Source organism: Artemia sp. Qi Xiang Cuo, chromosome 1 (assembly GCF_049724085.1).
Source record: "Artemia sp. Qi Xiang Cuo chromosome 1, ASM4972408v1, whole genome shotgun sequence".
NCBI lineage: Eukaryota > Metazoa > Arthropoda > Branchiopoda > Anostraca > Artemiidae > Artemia > Artemia sp. Qi Xiang Cuo.
In genome coordinates, this window is record NC_142794.1 from 82,080,873 (window position 1) to 82,097,085 (window position 16,213).

At 38.1% G+C, this 16,213-nt stretch overlaps 1 protein-coding gene across 2 annotated transcripts in view; it reads right to left on the reverse strand.

Moving 5' to 3' along the window:
* Positions 1 to 351: 351 nt before the first annotated feature.
* The window catches only part of LOC148956803 (threonine aspartase 1-like), a 34,855-nt gene continuing 18,993 nt past the window's right edge, over positions 352 to 16,213 (reverse strand). For both annotated transcript variants that reach the window (XM_089087371.1, XM_089087379.1), the window contains 2 exons: positions 2,790 to 2,863; positions 352 to 560 (listed from right to left, as the gene is read on the reverse strand). In XM_089087371.1, coding sequence (XP_088943497.1) covers positions 478 to 560; positions 2,790 to 2,863 — 157 coding nt within the window. In that variant the 3' untranslated portion in view covers positions 352 to 477. The remainder of the gene's footprint in view (positions 561 to 2,789; positions 2,864 to 16,213) is intronic.

Sequence of the window (16,213 nt, forward strand, 5' to 3'; positions counted from 1 at the left end):
CAAACAAAGAGAAAAAAGTATACGAATAAAAATCCTAAGGACAAAATAAACATCTGAAAACAGACATTAAATTAAAAGTTTGTTTTCAGGTTTGTATTGTTTCAGGTTTTTATTCCTCGTTTTTTGTTTTTCACAACATTTTTTTCATTTTGCACATTCATTATGGTTTTCGAAACTATTCAACTTATAACTATAAACCAAATTCCGATAACGCAGGATAAATTCCTTAATTCTAAGGCTAAAAATTCAGAAATGACTTAGTGAGATACTTCTGCTACGTTAAGTACATCAAGATAGCTACAGACTCAATTATATTATGGTTTAATGCAAAAAGGTCATACCGGTCCAATTCTACCAGGCTCTTTAAAAGGAATTCCTCCAGAAGAACAACCGGCGGCTACATTACCGTTGATGTCCACGGCTACAGCTCCAACAGTATCGGTAACTTCAGAATCGTCTTCGTCAGACTCATCAAGTCTACAAAATCTTTGAAGGTACTTCATCGTCTTCAAGGGTATCAAGCTTCTTTTTATAGCGAAAATACTGCCTCGAGGCACCATCTGAAAAATAATCAATAGTACAAGATTTGGCATACTGCAGCAATTTCTTGTCGAAGTATATCGATTGGTGTGCTGGATTTAGGATCCTTTCTCCGAGAGGGCGAGGGTTCGAATCCCTGTATATCCAATTATTTGGTTCAGGACGGGGGTCAGCGGCGTGACTTTATAAGCTCAGCCAGAGTCCAGCTCTAAATGGGTACCTGGAGAAATCTGGGGAAGGTACACAGGAAGGGAGCACGAAAGGACAGGATGGCTGGCTCCCTTCTCCCCATTGCACTTCCTGGCTGAAGGGCCTTGAGGTGGAGATCAGCACCGCCGGTTCGAACGTTAAGAGTTTAGTGCCGCATCCTTTACGTTTTTTTCTTTTTTTTTCAATCCAAATACCAGTAAATTGTCTGAAATAATTAACGATCTACTAATGGCCGGTTTTTTAGTATTCAAGCTTTGAGCATGGTTTTTATTAAATTTATTACAATATTATTCACAGTGCCACTCTAGACACACTATAAAACATGATATGTCGCAGTTATTTTATTTAGTTTCATCTCTAGGTTGGATGTGGCCGTTGAATATCCAATTCTAGAAGCCAAAAGACGGCGTTGAATGAATGGCTAAGTAAAAATACCTAAGTTAAAACCATATCTACAGCACCAAGTAAAGCGATTTCCTTCACATCAAAGTGCTCATATCTCTTCCTACAGGTAAGAAACATATCTACATATCTACATCTACATATCTACAGGTAAAAAACATATAGAAACATATCTACAGCACCAAGTTAAGCGATTTCCCAAGTGCTCATATCTCTTCCTACAGGTAAGAAAACAAAACTATGTAAGTGCTAATAGTTGTCATCTTGACAAGTAGGGGCATAATGATTAAACAGTTAATGGGAGGAGATGGAAACGCTGCATATGAAGAGGACAGATAATTGACACCACACTGAATCTCTTATTAAAGACCGGTGTTTAGCAGTACCAAAATTCTCAACGAGTGGTTCCGCTGCGTATCATCTAAAACAAAGTGAAGGGGTTTTCAAAACCGAAACTTAATCATAGATTTTGTGTCAACAAGTCTTGATGACACAATGACCAATGTCTCTGATGCTAAAAGCCGCTAAATTGTTATTATTTACGAACAATAAAAACTATTCAAACTGCCATAAGATAAATAATTACAATGGAGTAGTTACGATACACCGTTTCCGTCAACAACCACCGTACAATATGTCAAGGAGTTCTAAAAGTCTTTGCTCCATTCTCCAACCCATAGTTGTTCATGAAGTATTCATATTAAAACTGTCCTATTCACGAGGCTTAAATGAAACCGGTATGAGTGAAACTTAATAATGAGCTTTTTTGTTTTACAAAAGCAGTAAGGAATGGTGTAAGTTCTGCATTACGAAGAAGCTGAAAGTCAAAAATTCAAAGCCCCTTTCCTTCTCCTGCGGGGTGCTATGCTCTGGTTGACCAGGAACACATAAATTAGACATCATATCAAATTTATATTTTTATGGACCTTCCAAAAGTACACAGTTCAAATTTTGCCCCTAGTCTTTGACCCTCTGAGCGAGTATACAGGGCCTAGCCGTGAAGCAGATTTGAAGGAATTGTTGATTGGTTGTTTAAGTTATTTTGCTGAGCATTTTGGAGGAAAATCTTCCTTGCTGGAGTTTATTATCAGTCCTAAACGTTTTTTTCTGCATTAAACATCTTGGTAAGAAATTTGGTTTTGATAACATACAATTACATGATGACAAAAAACAGCACTTTGGAATATACTGAATTGAAATATTGGAGCAGCTAAGGCAAAATGTTTAACATAAGCAAGTAAATGAAGTAAACAAAATAAATGCAGTAGTTATTGGACAAAAAGAGCAATAAGTCTTTGGTTATTAAAGCTCATTTATAGACCACCTTTCTTGGTGGCTGGACTCCTTTCTAGTCAGAACGGGTGACTAGCAACCCTCTTCTCTCCCAGCAGGGCTAATAAAATTAATTTATACTATATGTTGGAAAATTCGAAAAACAGATTAACTTCTACAAGTTTTGGTAAGGCTGAATGTGCTTGGCAGCCATATTTAGTAAGACAAGTAGACTTTTGTATACTATACGATTTAGTAGACTGGGACTTTTGAGAGTTCTGTAACCTTTTCTGGTTTATTTCGACATTTAATTCATCGTAAATCGATTAAGAATCAAGTTTAAGCTAAAATGAAAAAGTAGTTACCTGATACAAGTTTTTGGTCCACGGCAATTCCTTTCTTTGAACACCACTCTTTACACGGCTGTCCAGCTAAAAAACTAAGATAATAAAACTGATTTTATATGTGTTCTTAGGTATATACCAAAAAACTTGGAATTTCAAAAATTGTGAAGACTAGAGCTTCATTAAAAAATTTTCCTAGGGAGCAAGAATAAAATATTAGTATTACAGGTGAAGTTATGCACAGGAAGTTGCTGGTGCATTCTTTTACACAAGTAAAGCATCAAAATATTACATTTGATTCTTAATCCTTTTTAAATCCTGCCTTCAAGACGACAAGCACATATAAATTTTTAGTCATATACATCACAATAGCAGTGCTTAAGTAAAGAAGCAAAGTGGGCACTATTATTTTTTTTGGGCCAGGGAGCTTCGTGTGGAAGGAATTGTCGAAGAATCTTCGGAGGGGCTAATTTGATTGGAAATTAAAAGTACCCCCTCCCATCAAGCCAGTTCTTTTTGGCCTGACTGGAAACATGCAGCAAACTAGATACAAATAAGACAAAGGCAGGTAACCATACCACCAAGCACAAATTTGATTCTTGACCCAGTAAGAAGAAAGTACCAAACACAAGAAAAAAAAGATTAAAAATAGAAACGGTGCCATGACAAAATGAAAAGACAAGAAAATATACTATTTCCCATGAAAATGTATCCGAAGTGAAATATTATTAACATGAGCGACACAAGCTGATTCTATCATTACCAGGATCACGGACCAGCCCACCAAAGCTCTAATCAATGAAGTTAGCCTAGTTCGGTTATCGTGTCTGACAAGAAATTTCGTCAGCGTTGTCAATCTAAACTCAATGAAATTTAAATTCAGTAAAGATTTATTTGGATGGTAGCCTAACCTCAGCCCTTATTGACAGACGGTTACATCAGATTGTCCTTCTACCCCATCAAAACAACCCTAAGTTCGATCACAAATTAAGTCCAATTTCCAGCCCTAAAAAATGAATCCCTTTTCGACTATGAAATGCTCCATTGATACGTACGCAGTATCATCCTACCCTAATAAAACGACTTTATCTAGATATTGCCTTCAGTTCTTTATGCTGATTGATTCTTGTCCCAGTCACTTTTGAAGGACCTATTAAACATTAAGGGTAACAATTTTTATAATTTTTTCAGTTGAATATGTCTTTTTAATTCAAGATTCTTTCTAAAATGTCCAACAGAGTTCACAATTTTCTAAACATGAGGGAGGAAAAATATCCCTACTCTATTCATAAGCTTTTAGGATCGGTGATTTAAATTCGTTAGTCCTTTTTTCTACTTTTACTAAGGTTAATTAAAAAAAACCTTTTTCCACAAAATAAGGTTTTCAAAGAAAAGTAAAGAACTCCATTAAACAAGGGTCCCAAGGCCAGAACATAATTTGCACTTTACTTTTATAACCCTAATACATCGAATATTATTAACATTTTTATTAATAAATATCAATATATGTAAAGTGTTTCATTTTTTCAGTAAAGAGCAAATTACGTTCTGGCCTTGGGAAGGCAAAGCCCTACTCATGTTAATTTCTGCTCGTTTTGAGTTTGAGTTACAAAATACGTTTAAAGTGTTTTAACTTTCTTTACTTTAATAAATCAAAAATTATAAAAACTTTAAGGAATATACATCAGTATATGTATACTAAATTGACAATCCACAGCCATTTTTTTTTTTTTAGTAAAGTGCAGATTATGTTCTGGTCTTGAGAAGATATGGGGGTTGTCAAAGACATAATTTCCAGACCTTTCAAATACACTGAACAAAATGACTATCTCCGAATTTTGATTAGATGTGTTTTAGCATTTGATGGACGTGGGAAGGGCATGTTGCCCTCCAATCACTTTTGACCAATAAAAAGGGTACTAGCTCTTTAATTTCCATTCGAATGGCCCTTTTTCAAAGTCCCTACGACAACAAATGACCGTCTCGAAATTTCTATCAGATGCATTATGGTGAAATATGAGGTTTTGGGGAAAGGGGGGTTATCCATCCTCCGATCACCCTGAATCTTAAAAAGGGCACTAGAACTTCTGATTACCAATCCAACGAGCCACTTCCGAAGTATATACGATCACCCTTTCTACATATACCTTATATGACCCCAAGGCATACCTTACCTTACCCTGAGGGCTGTGGGGTTGTCATCCTCAAAGAAATTATTTCCAGTCCTTTCAATTACGTTAAACAAAATGACTATCTCAAAATTTTTATTGGATGTGTTTGGGTAAATGGTGGGCGAGGGAGGGGGGCTAGTTGCCCTCTAATCACTTTTGACTATTAAAAAGGCACTGGCCTTTTCAATTTCTAATTGAATGAGCTATTTTTAAAGTCTCTACAACAACAAATGGCCATGTCAAAATTTCTGTAAGATGCACTTCGGGAAAATACGAAGTGGGGGTATCCACCCTCAGGTCACTCTGAGTCTTAAAAAGGGCACTAGAACTTCTGATTATGAAGCCAACGGACCACTCCCAAGTGTATTTGATCATCCTTTCTATATATACCTTATATGCCCTCAGGGCATAACTTACAGCTCTTGCCCTCAGGGTTGTGGGGGGGGGGGATGGGGGAGGTGTCATCCTTAAAGACATAATTTCCGGACCTTTCAATTCCGTTGAACAAAATCGTTACCTCAAAATTTGTACTGGATGTGTTTGGGGAAATGGAAGGCGCGGAAGGGGGGTTAGTTGCCCTCAAATTACTTTCGACTATTAAAAAGGGCGCTGGCCACCCTCTGATCACTTTGAATCATAAAAAAAGCACTGCTACTTCTGATTACCAATCCAATGAGCCCCCTCCGAAGATTATACGATCACCATTTCTATACACCTTATAAGCCCCCATGACATAATTTACAACTCTTGCCCTGAGGGTACGAGAAGGGGGGGGGTTGTCATCCTCAAAGACATAATTTCCGGACCTTTTAATTACGTTGAATAAAATGGCTACATAACAATTTGGAGTGGATGGGTTTGGGGGAATGTTGGGGGTGGGAGGGGGGTTAGTTGCCCTCCAATCACTTTCAACTATTAAAAAAGGCACTAGCCCTTTCAATTTCCAATCGAATGAGCTCTTTTCGCAGTTTCTAAGACAGCAATTGACCATCTAAAAAATTCTTTCAGATGCATTTCGGGAAGATATGAGGTGGGGAGGGGAGGGGATATCCATCCTCTGATCACTGTGAATCTTAAAAAGGACACGAGAACATCTGATTCCCAACAAAGGAAACCATTCTGGAGTTTTTACGATCACCCTTTCTATATATAGGCCTACCTCACATACCCCCTGGGCATAACTTATAAACCTTGCCCTGAGGGCTGTGTGTGTGTGTGGGGAGGGGGTCATCCTCAAAGACATAGTTTCCGGACCTGTCAAGTACGTTGAGCAAAATGGTCACCTCAAAATTTTGATTGAATGTGTTTGGGGAAATGATGGGCGTGGGAGAGGGATTAATTGCCCTCTGTTGGGGTTCCACCCCTGTTTCTTTTCCTTTCAGATAAATGACCTATTTTCGTTTCTTTAATTACATTTGCTTATAGTATAATTTCAAAAGACAGGTTAAATTCCCGTTACTAAGCGAAAGTGATTTTGCAATAGGTAAGCTGTGAAGCAAGTTTATTTTTACTTCCTGGTTTGGGAGTCATTGAAAGATAAATCTAAGAGGTAAAATTGGGTTTGAATGAGGATGTAGCTGATTGGCTGGGCCAATTGACAGTCCCTCCACACAAATAGTGCTGTACAAGTTATTAATATGTTGTAGTCCGCGTTCTGACCTCAGTCGGGGATATATATATTTTTGTGGTATTTATGACCGTTTTGGAAGAATACAAGTAAAGTACTTTCTACAAACTGTTTACTAGTTTCTTTAGCCCTGGCAGGGTAGGAATAGAGGTAAAAGGCACCGTCATTATTATATTGACAGGGAGGTTTGCTACCTCCAAGGAGAGAGTAGAGATTTTGTAGCCGTAACCCAAGGCAGGTACATCTGGCCTTAGAAAATGGCCATTTGACCAGTCAATCGCGTTATCATACCTTGGGACAGGGTATACTGTAAATAGGGTAGTGCCAAACCCGATATTTGCAGAACCGTTGGGGTTAGAGCGGGAATCTCACTAACATTTGGGCCGACAAGGGGTTCTCCCCTTCGAGTAAGTGGCATAGCAACCTTTTTTTGCGCCATTTTTGCCTTTAAAAGTGGTGACCCCGCACATACACCCCAATAAGTGGTGCCAGCGGTAGCTAGCACTACGAACATTGGTGGCAGCGGCATAAGTAAACACGAACATTGGTGGCAGCAAGAACAGGAATTATTAACAGCGTTGATAATAAAAGAATTCTACGCTGTCGAAGAGACAAGTAATTTAGCCTACAAAAGTAGCCTATTGTGGTTACAGAGGCTATATATACAAAATCGCTAAGAGAAATTTTTATCTGAGCTGTGCTTAGACGGATAATAATAAGTAATAAAATTTAATAATCAATAAATCACGCGAATAATTAACTTGTGAGACAAGGGAGGCTGCACCCCCCACGTAGGACCCACATAGAATCGACAAATTAAAAGGAAATAATTTTTCACGAAAGGATAAAGTGCAATTTTGATGGAATTTTGATATTATGTCGGACAGAGATGCGATTAATTCAAGACCGAAAAGGGAGAGTGAAGCCCATAGAATAAAAAGAAAGAGAGATAGAAAAGAAAGGGAGAAAGATATGAGACAACAAATATTAAATTTCATGGAGAAATTGAGAATAGCCAGAGAACGAGATGACGAAAGAGATAGAAAAAAAAGGGAACAAAGAGAGAAAGATAGACAAGAAAGAATAGATCACATTGAAAAAGATAGGCAAGCCAATGAAATACTTCATCAGGCCCGTATGGACAAAATTGAAAAAGATAGACGAGAAAGAGAGGAAGATAGAAAAGAGAGAAAGATAGAAAGAGAGAAAGAAAGAATAGCGAGAGAAAAAAAGGAAGAGGCTGATAAAATAGCTAGAGAGAAAGAAGAATGATATCACCAGTAGTTTAAAAGAACCATGATAGGCCTAATAGAGACCCGCTGGGGAATTCCAGAAAGTGATATTTTATCACAACTAACTTCTATGCTGTCAGATAGCCATAATAATTTGTCTAAAAATCAATCGCGAGAAAAAGAAAATCACCAGACATTAAACACTTTTACGAGAAAATATAATACTTCGTTAACTACGGGGGGAGATGAACCGGCCTATAAAACAAATGGGAAGGCTGTGCCACCCTGTTGGAAAAACGAAATACATGATACGCGTGTTCAAAATGTTGACAATCCACAAAGGGGTGCGGAAATAAATAGACAAGATAATACAGAAAATAAGACGCGCGAAATTGATTTTTCAGGAAAATTTGCAAATAATAGAAAACTTGAGAACACTTTTAATGAATATGAGACGATAACAAGTACAGGCCAAAATGAAACGCTGATTGTGACAGAGAATAAGGAGACGAAATTTATTGTACGCGATTTTCCTCGGAAAGTTCGAGAAATTTTGGTAGAATATGAAAAACCAAATGTCGGAGTTCAATTCCCATTTGATAACGAAATATTTGTTTCTGCGGTAAGAATAAAGAAGACTAAAAGAGAGAAAAGAGATATTAAACGGAGCTACAATGAAGTGATACAGACAAAGATGGTGGACACTGGAGTCGAAATTAGATTTAACGATGATTTATTATTTTGCGCGAATGACAAAATTGAATAAAGTAAAAAAGAAAAGAGGAAGGCAAAGAAGAGACAAAATTGGGAGATTCAACCTGCAGTGGCGAAAAATAAAAAATTATCTGGGCTGTGCCTAGCTAAATTAAATAATAGGGAGAAAAATAAAAAAATGTTGGATGGGCTTGGCCTTGAAAACATGGATAATAAGGGGGAAAAAGAGGTCAAAGACCCATGGGGAATAAAACAAGATGGTTAGAAAAGAGAGAGGACTGACCTCCACCGGGGTGGGGGAAAGTTGGGATCGATTGAAGGTCAAGGCGGAGTGATAAACATTAGACAGGACTTTAAACTTTGTATGATCAAATCACAAGAAGGTGTGTTCAGGTCTTTGGGGGCGGACGCAATAGGGGACGATCACCTGCGGGAAGATGTTCAATGTTATTTTCATCCCTCATCGCCAAGTATTATTCATTCGATTATTTTAGGGGATGGGAACCAGAAAAAAGCGATTCATGGTCGTTCAGATTTTCACTTCAGTTTCCTGAACTCCTATCATTTTCACAGGCCAGTGTATTTTATGCCTTATACTATTTGAAATTATGCCAAGGGGCAATTTACTTTTTGATTGAGATGTGGGGTTGTTTCCACAGATGGAAATTAAGAGGCTAGTGCAGCCAAATCTTCCACGATGGCTGGCATCATCACATGTGCCAGAAACTGATTCTCTGCTCCTCTCGAATGTAAATTCGTGAGAGCGAGAAAAATCGTTGTTTTGAATTGTGCTGCGCACAATCATTACCTACGAATCTTGAAGATTTCAACTTGCAAAATCTAGTGCGGATGCTATACGATTTAGACCATGGTGGTCCTACAGTGGGGACGTGTCGAGGACGACCGATCCAGATTCCAGAGCCAAGCGGTGGAAGAGAGAAGGCAAATGGATTTTGTAAAGTTGAAGTTAAGTGTTTATGTTTGTAAGGGTGGACCACGGTAGCGCGTAGGCGGTCATTTATCTTACGAGGGAAGGTGTTGGGGTTCCACCCCTGTTTCTTTCCCTTTCAGATAAATGACCTATTTTCGTTTCTTTAATTACATTTGCTCGTAGCATAATTTCAAAAGACAAACTAAACTCCCGTTACTAAGCGATAGTGGTTTTGCAATAAGTAAGCCGTGAATCAAGGTTTTTTATACTTCCTGGTTTGGGAGTTATCGAAAGATAAACCTAAGAGGTAAAATTGGGTTTGAATGAGGAGGCAGCTGATTGGCTGGGCCAATTGACGGTCCACCCATACAAACAGTGCCGTACAAATTATTAATATTTTTTAGTCTGCGTTCTGACCCCAGTCAGGGATATATATATATTTGTGGTATTTGTGGCCCTTTTGGAAGAATACAAGTAAGGTATTTTCTACAAACTGTGTACTATTTTCCGTAACCCAGGCAGGGTAGGAATAGAGCTACAAGGTACCATCATTATTATATTGACAGGGAGGGTTGTTACCTCCAAGGAGAGTGTAGAGATTTTCTAGCCGTAACCCAAGGCGGGTACATCTGGCTTTATAAAGTGGCCATTTGACCGGTCGATCGTGTAATCATACCCTGGGACAGGGTATGCTGTAAATAGGGTAGTACCAGACCCGATTTTTGCAGAACCGTTGGGGTAAGAGCGGATATCTCACTAACAATTGGGCCGAGGTGGGGTTTTCCTCTTAGAGTAAGTAGTTTAGCAACATTTTTTGCGCCATATCGGCCTTTAAAAGCGGTGATCTTGCACATACACCCCAGTAACTGGTGCTAGTGGTCGCTAGCACTACGAACATTGGTGGCAGCGGCATAAGTAAAAACGAACACCCTCCAATCACTTTTGATTGATTATTAAATAAATGCACTGGCCCTTTCAATTTTCAATCGAATCAGCTCTTTTAGATGACATTTTAGATGACAACAAATGGTCATCTAAAATTTCAATCAGATGCATTTCGGGAAAACACGAGGTGTATGTGTGTGGGGGGGGGGCGTATCCACCCTCCGATCACTCTAAATCTTAACAAGGGCACTAGAACTTCTGATTAACAATCCAATGAGCCTCTCCGCAGCTTATAGGATCACCGTTTCTACATAAACCTTAAATGCCCCAGGGGCATAACTTACAACCTTTGCCGTAAGGGTTGTGGGGGGGGGGGTCATCCTCAAAGACATAATTTCTGGATCTTTCAATTAAGTTGAATAAAATGGCTATCTCAAAATTTTGATTGAACATTTTTGAGGAAATAGTGAGTGTGGAAGGGGGGTTAGTTGCCCTTCAATCACTTTCGACTATTAAAAAGGGCACTAGCCCTTTCTATTTCCAGTCGAATAAACCCTTTTCGAAGTTTCTATGACAACTCCTTCGATGCGAAGTGCCCTGGTCTAAACAAATAACACATTGTGCCCACATCGCTCTTTACTTAGAGCGCTGCCTATTATAGAACAAAAAAAAAACTAACTGTTCAAAACGAACAGAAATTACTATAAATAGCCAAGTCAATTCAAAACGAGCAAAAATTAACAAAAGTGGGGCTGGTAGCCCCCATGCCTTCTCAAGACTAGAACACAATTTGGGCCTTACTAAAAAAAAAAAAAAAAAAAAAAAAAAAAAAAAAAAAAAAAATTCTCAGTTTAATTGACATATAGGCTACTGATATTTGTTTCTTAAAGGTTGGATAATTTCTTATTTACGAAAGCAAGAAAAGTGAAAAGCTTTAAAACGTGTTTTGTTTTCAGTAAAGCCCAAATTGTGTTCTGTTCTTGAGAAGACGAGGGGTTATCAGCCCTACATTTGCTTCGTTCAAGTTTTTGCCCTAATTTTTGCTCGTTTGAGTTTGACTCGGCTATTTATAGTAATTTCTGTTCGTTTTGGGTTTCATTTATTTATTGATAGTGGTTTGTGGTAGTTTTACGCTTGGCAGATTATTTGACTTTATTTTTGCTCATCAACAGTATTTATTAATTTAATTTTATAGCTTCTGAAGTTGACCTGAAAAATAAAACGTAGTATTATTCCCAAAAGTTTCTTTCTATGCTTTTTGACAACCTGGATACACTTACACTCTTTTTATGTATTTGAATTGTAAAAGCAGAAGTAGTAATAGTAGTATCCCCAAAAGTTTCAACTTAATACCCCCAGTCGTTCTCGATATATTGCTGAGGTGTCTTATTGGCAACCATAACTACAATGTTTTTTGTTTTATTTTAAAAGCAAGATTTAGTTTTAAAGCGTAATGGGTCAATTGCATAATTGTGGGGGGTTCACATGCCTTATATCTCTAAAGACATAGTTGCTGGACCATTCTACTATACTGAACAAAATGGATGTCTCAAAATTTTGACTTGATGCGTTTGGAAAATTCATGGGCTTGAGAGAAAGGCTGCTTTCTCTCCAATCTCTTGTTACTCTTAAAAAGGGCACCAGAACTTTTAATTTTGAGTTGAATTAACTCCTTTAAAAGTTTCAATAACATTTCCAGCTTTTATAGAGTGGTGCCGCCTATGATATTGCTTATATACCCTTTTCAAAACCTGCATGCATACAGTTTTTTTCTTGAATTGAAACTCCTATACTTTCACTAAAAGTTTCACTTTCATACCCTTAGCGTCGTTCGTTATTTTAACTGCAATGGTAGTATGAAAAGTATACATATAGTGCCTTCTGGCTAGTTCAAAATCCACCACAACTTCTCCTTGAAGGTCTAAATTAATAGTGTAATTTTTTCTTCAGATATTACTTTGTCACCTTTTTGAAAGTCCACATACTCATAGTTTTTTTTTTTTTTTTTTTTTTTTTTTAGTTCAGTATCGGCCTAAAATTTCCTTAAAAGCTTCACCTTAATACCCTTAGCTTTTGCAGTAGCAATAGCTGTAGCAGCATTAGTGGCAGTACGCGCATAACACACTTGATTTCTTCAACATCCCCTTCGACACACGCTGAAAGTTTCAGCTCAAACCATATGCGTCTGCTTGACAACCTGTGTGTGCATATTGTGTTTCGGTTTAGTTTCATACAGTTTCTATATATCCCAAAATTTTTGCCTTAATCTCCTTAGTTCTAATAGCAGCAGTAGTAGTAGTAGCTGTAGAATTAATTATAGCCTAAGCTTTAGTAGAAGCAGTAGTAATACAAGTACTAAAAATGGTAACAGTAGCAGTTGGTAGTATTAGCAGTAGTGTGCGCATATTGCCTTTTGGTGAAATGATCTTGAGCTTTAAGTATTCTCTGAAAGTTTCAACTTAACCTAAATCAATTCTTAAGATGCGCTATTTTGACAATGTGCATGCACACCTCGTCTTTTGATTTAGTTCAAATTTCCCCTTAATACTGTTAATGGAAAAGTGTGGTAGTAGCAGTGGTGGTAGTTGTAGTAGTATTGATATCATGCAAATGTTGCCTTCTTCATCATCTCCCTTATCATTTCCTGAATTTTCCTAATTTATATACTGAGTTATTTCTGTGTTGTAACCTTTTGACAATCAGTATACACATAACGTGTTTCGATTTAGTTCAACATTCCCCTTAAAATTCTCTAGAAGGCTCACCTGAATGCCCTTCGTCTTCTTGGAAAATAAAGTTCGAACGCATACCTTTCTCAATAACATATTATGTGTAAACAATGGACGAATTTCCTAAGTTACAGCCCTTGTCCTTAGGACTGTGGGGAGGACATCCCTAATAACTGGACCTTTCAACAATGCTGAACAAAATATCTCTTAAAACTTCGATCGAATATGTTTTGGGGAATAATGGGATTGGGGGGAAGACGACGTCCCTCCATTCACCTTTGACTCTTAAAAAGGGCACTAAAACTTCCGACTTCGAATCAAAGGAGCTCCATCCAATTTCAAAGTTTATGCAACTACCCATTCCATAAAAACCTTATATACCCTCGGCAAAACTTACAACCCTTGCCGATAGGTTCCGGGGGATTATGCCCACCCTAAAGACATTGTTATATGATTTTTGGACTATTTGTAACAAAATGCCTATCTCACAATAACAATTAAATGTGTTTTGGGAAAAGCTGATGTCAGGGAGGGGGGCTAGTTGCTCTCCATTATGTTTGAATTTTAAAAGGGAACTAGAACTATACATTTCAAATCAAATGAGCCTTTTCTAAAGTTCACACAACCACCCCTTCCATAAAAACCTTATAAGCCCCTGGGAAATAACTTACAATCCTAACCTCCAGACTCTGGGGGAATCTGTCAACCCCAAACGCCTTATTATATGATCTTTGGACTATTTTTCAACAAATGGCTATCTAAAAAATTTTGATTGGATGTATTTGTGAAAAATAAAACGTAGGGAGGGGGCAGCTGCCCCAAATTACTTTAACACTTAAAGTTTCAAATCACTTTGACTCCTAAAGAGTTAATACGACCACCCTTTCCATAAAATCCTTATATGCCCTCGAAGCAAAACTTATAACCCTTGCACTGTGGGCTCTGGGGAGGGGGGGTCATCCTTAAAGACATAATTTCTAGACCTTTCAACTACGCTGAACAAAATGGCTATCTTAAAATTTTGATTAGACGTTTTGTAAATTGATGGGCGTGGGGGGGGGTTGTTACCCTCCAGTCACTTTTGACTATTAAAACAGGCCCTTTCAATTTCCAAGTGAATGAGCCTTTTTTGAAGTTTCTACGAGAACATAATGGCCAACTCAAAATTTCTATCAGATGCATTTTGGGAAAATACGAGGTGTGGGGGGTGGGTATCCGCCCTCCGATCACTTTGAATCTTAAAAAAGGTACTAGAACATCTGATTACCAATCCAATAATCCCCTTTGAAGTTTATACGACCTTAACAAGTTAAACTAACCTGATAAGTATGTGTCCAATAAAAGAGTCATGCATACTCCTGCCATTTACCCGTGCCCCAGCCATTTAAACATTTGCCTCTCAATTACTTGGACTATCTGTCTTGGCTTTTCTCTGTCTACAATTAGCCATGTCTTGATGCAACCTATGCGACCTATGCAACCTATTGCAAAATACTTGATAACTTCAATTCAAAATCAACGGACTCGGTCTTAAAAAAGGTACTAAAACATCTGATTACCAATCCAATGAGCCCCTCTGAAGTTTATACGACCACCCTTTCAATAGAAAACCTCATATGGCCCTGGGGCATAACTTACAGCCCTTGCCCCAAGGCTGGCGGGGGGGGGACTGTCATCCTCAAAAACATAATTTCCAGACCTTTTAACTACGTTGTACAAACTGGCAATCTAAAAAATTTGATTGGATGTGTTTGGGAAAATGGTGGGCGTGTGAGGGGGGTTAATTTCCCTCCAATCACTTTTGATGACTATTAAAAGGGGCATTAGTCTCTTTAATTTCCAATTAAATGAGCCTTTTCTGAAGTTTCTACGACATCAAATGGCTATCTCAAAATTTCTATAAGTTGCATCTCGAGAAAATATCCACCCTCTGATCACTCTGAATCTTAAAAAGGATAGTAGAACTTCTGATTACCAATCCAATGAGCCCCCTCTTAAGTTTATACGATCACCCCTTCTATATAAACCTGATATCCCCCGGGGCATAACTTACAACCCTTTCCCTAGGGTTTTGGGGGGAACCTCATTTTCAAAAGACATAATTTTCGGACCTTTCAACTACTTTGAACAAAATGACGTATCTCAAAATTTTTTTTGTATGTGTTTGGGAAAATGGTGGGCGTGGGAGGGGTGTTTCTTGCCCTCCAATAACTTTCTACTACTAAAAAGGGCGCTGGCACTCTCATTCTCTAACCAAAGGGGTACTTTTTGAAGTTTCTACTATAACCCGTTCTACAAAAAAACCTTATATGCCCACAGGGCATAAGTTACAACCCTTGCCCTGAGGGCTGTGGGGGAGTGTCATCCTCAAAGACATAATGGGGGCAAGGAAAGCATCAGCTCTATAGGAGGCTAAAAATTGTGCCAATTTCCAAACTTTTTTTTTAATAATATTGCTCCTAAGCATCTCTGCAATATATATATATATATATATATATATATATATATATATATATATATATATATATATATATATACAGAGAGCTGGTCATTTTCCGGACCTTTCAACTATGTTAAACAAAGTGCCTGTGTCAAAATTTTGATCGGATGAGTTTGGGGAAATGGTGGGCGTGAGAGGGGGGTTAGTTGCGACCCTCTCTAATCAATTTCGACTATTAAAAATGGCACTAGCCCTTTCAATTTCCAATCAAATGAGCCCTTTCAATTTCCAATCAAATGAGTCCTTTTCTGAAGTTTCTACGACATTAAATGGCCATCTCAAAATTTCTATAAGTTGCATTTCGGGAAAATACGAGGTGTGTGCGTGGGGGGGGGGGAGTATCCACCCTATGATAACTCTGAATCTTAAAAAAGGTACTAGAACTTCTGATTACCAATCCAATGAGCCCCCTCCGAAGTTTATACGATCACCCCTTCTATATAAACCTGATATCCCCCGGGGCATAACTTACAACCCTTTCCCTAGGGTTTTGGGGGGAACCTCATTTTCAAAGACATAATTTTCGGACATTTAAACTACTTTGAACAAAATGACGTATCTCAAAATTTTGATTGAATGTGTTTGGGAAAATGGTGGGCGTGGGAGGGGTGTTAGTTGCCCTCCAATCACTTTCGACTATTAAAATGGGCACTAGC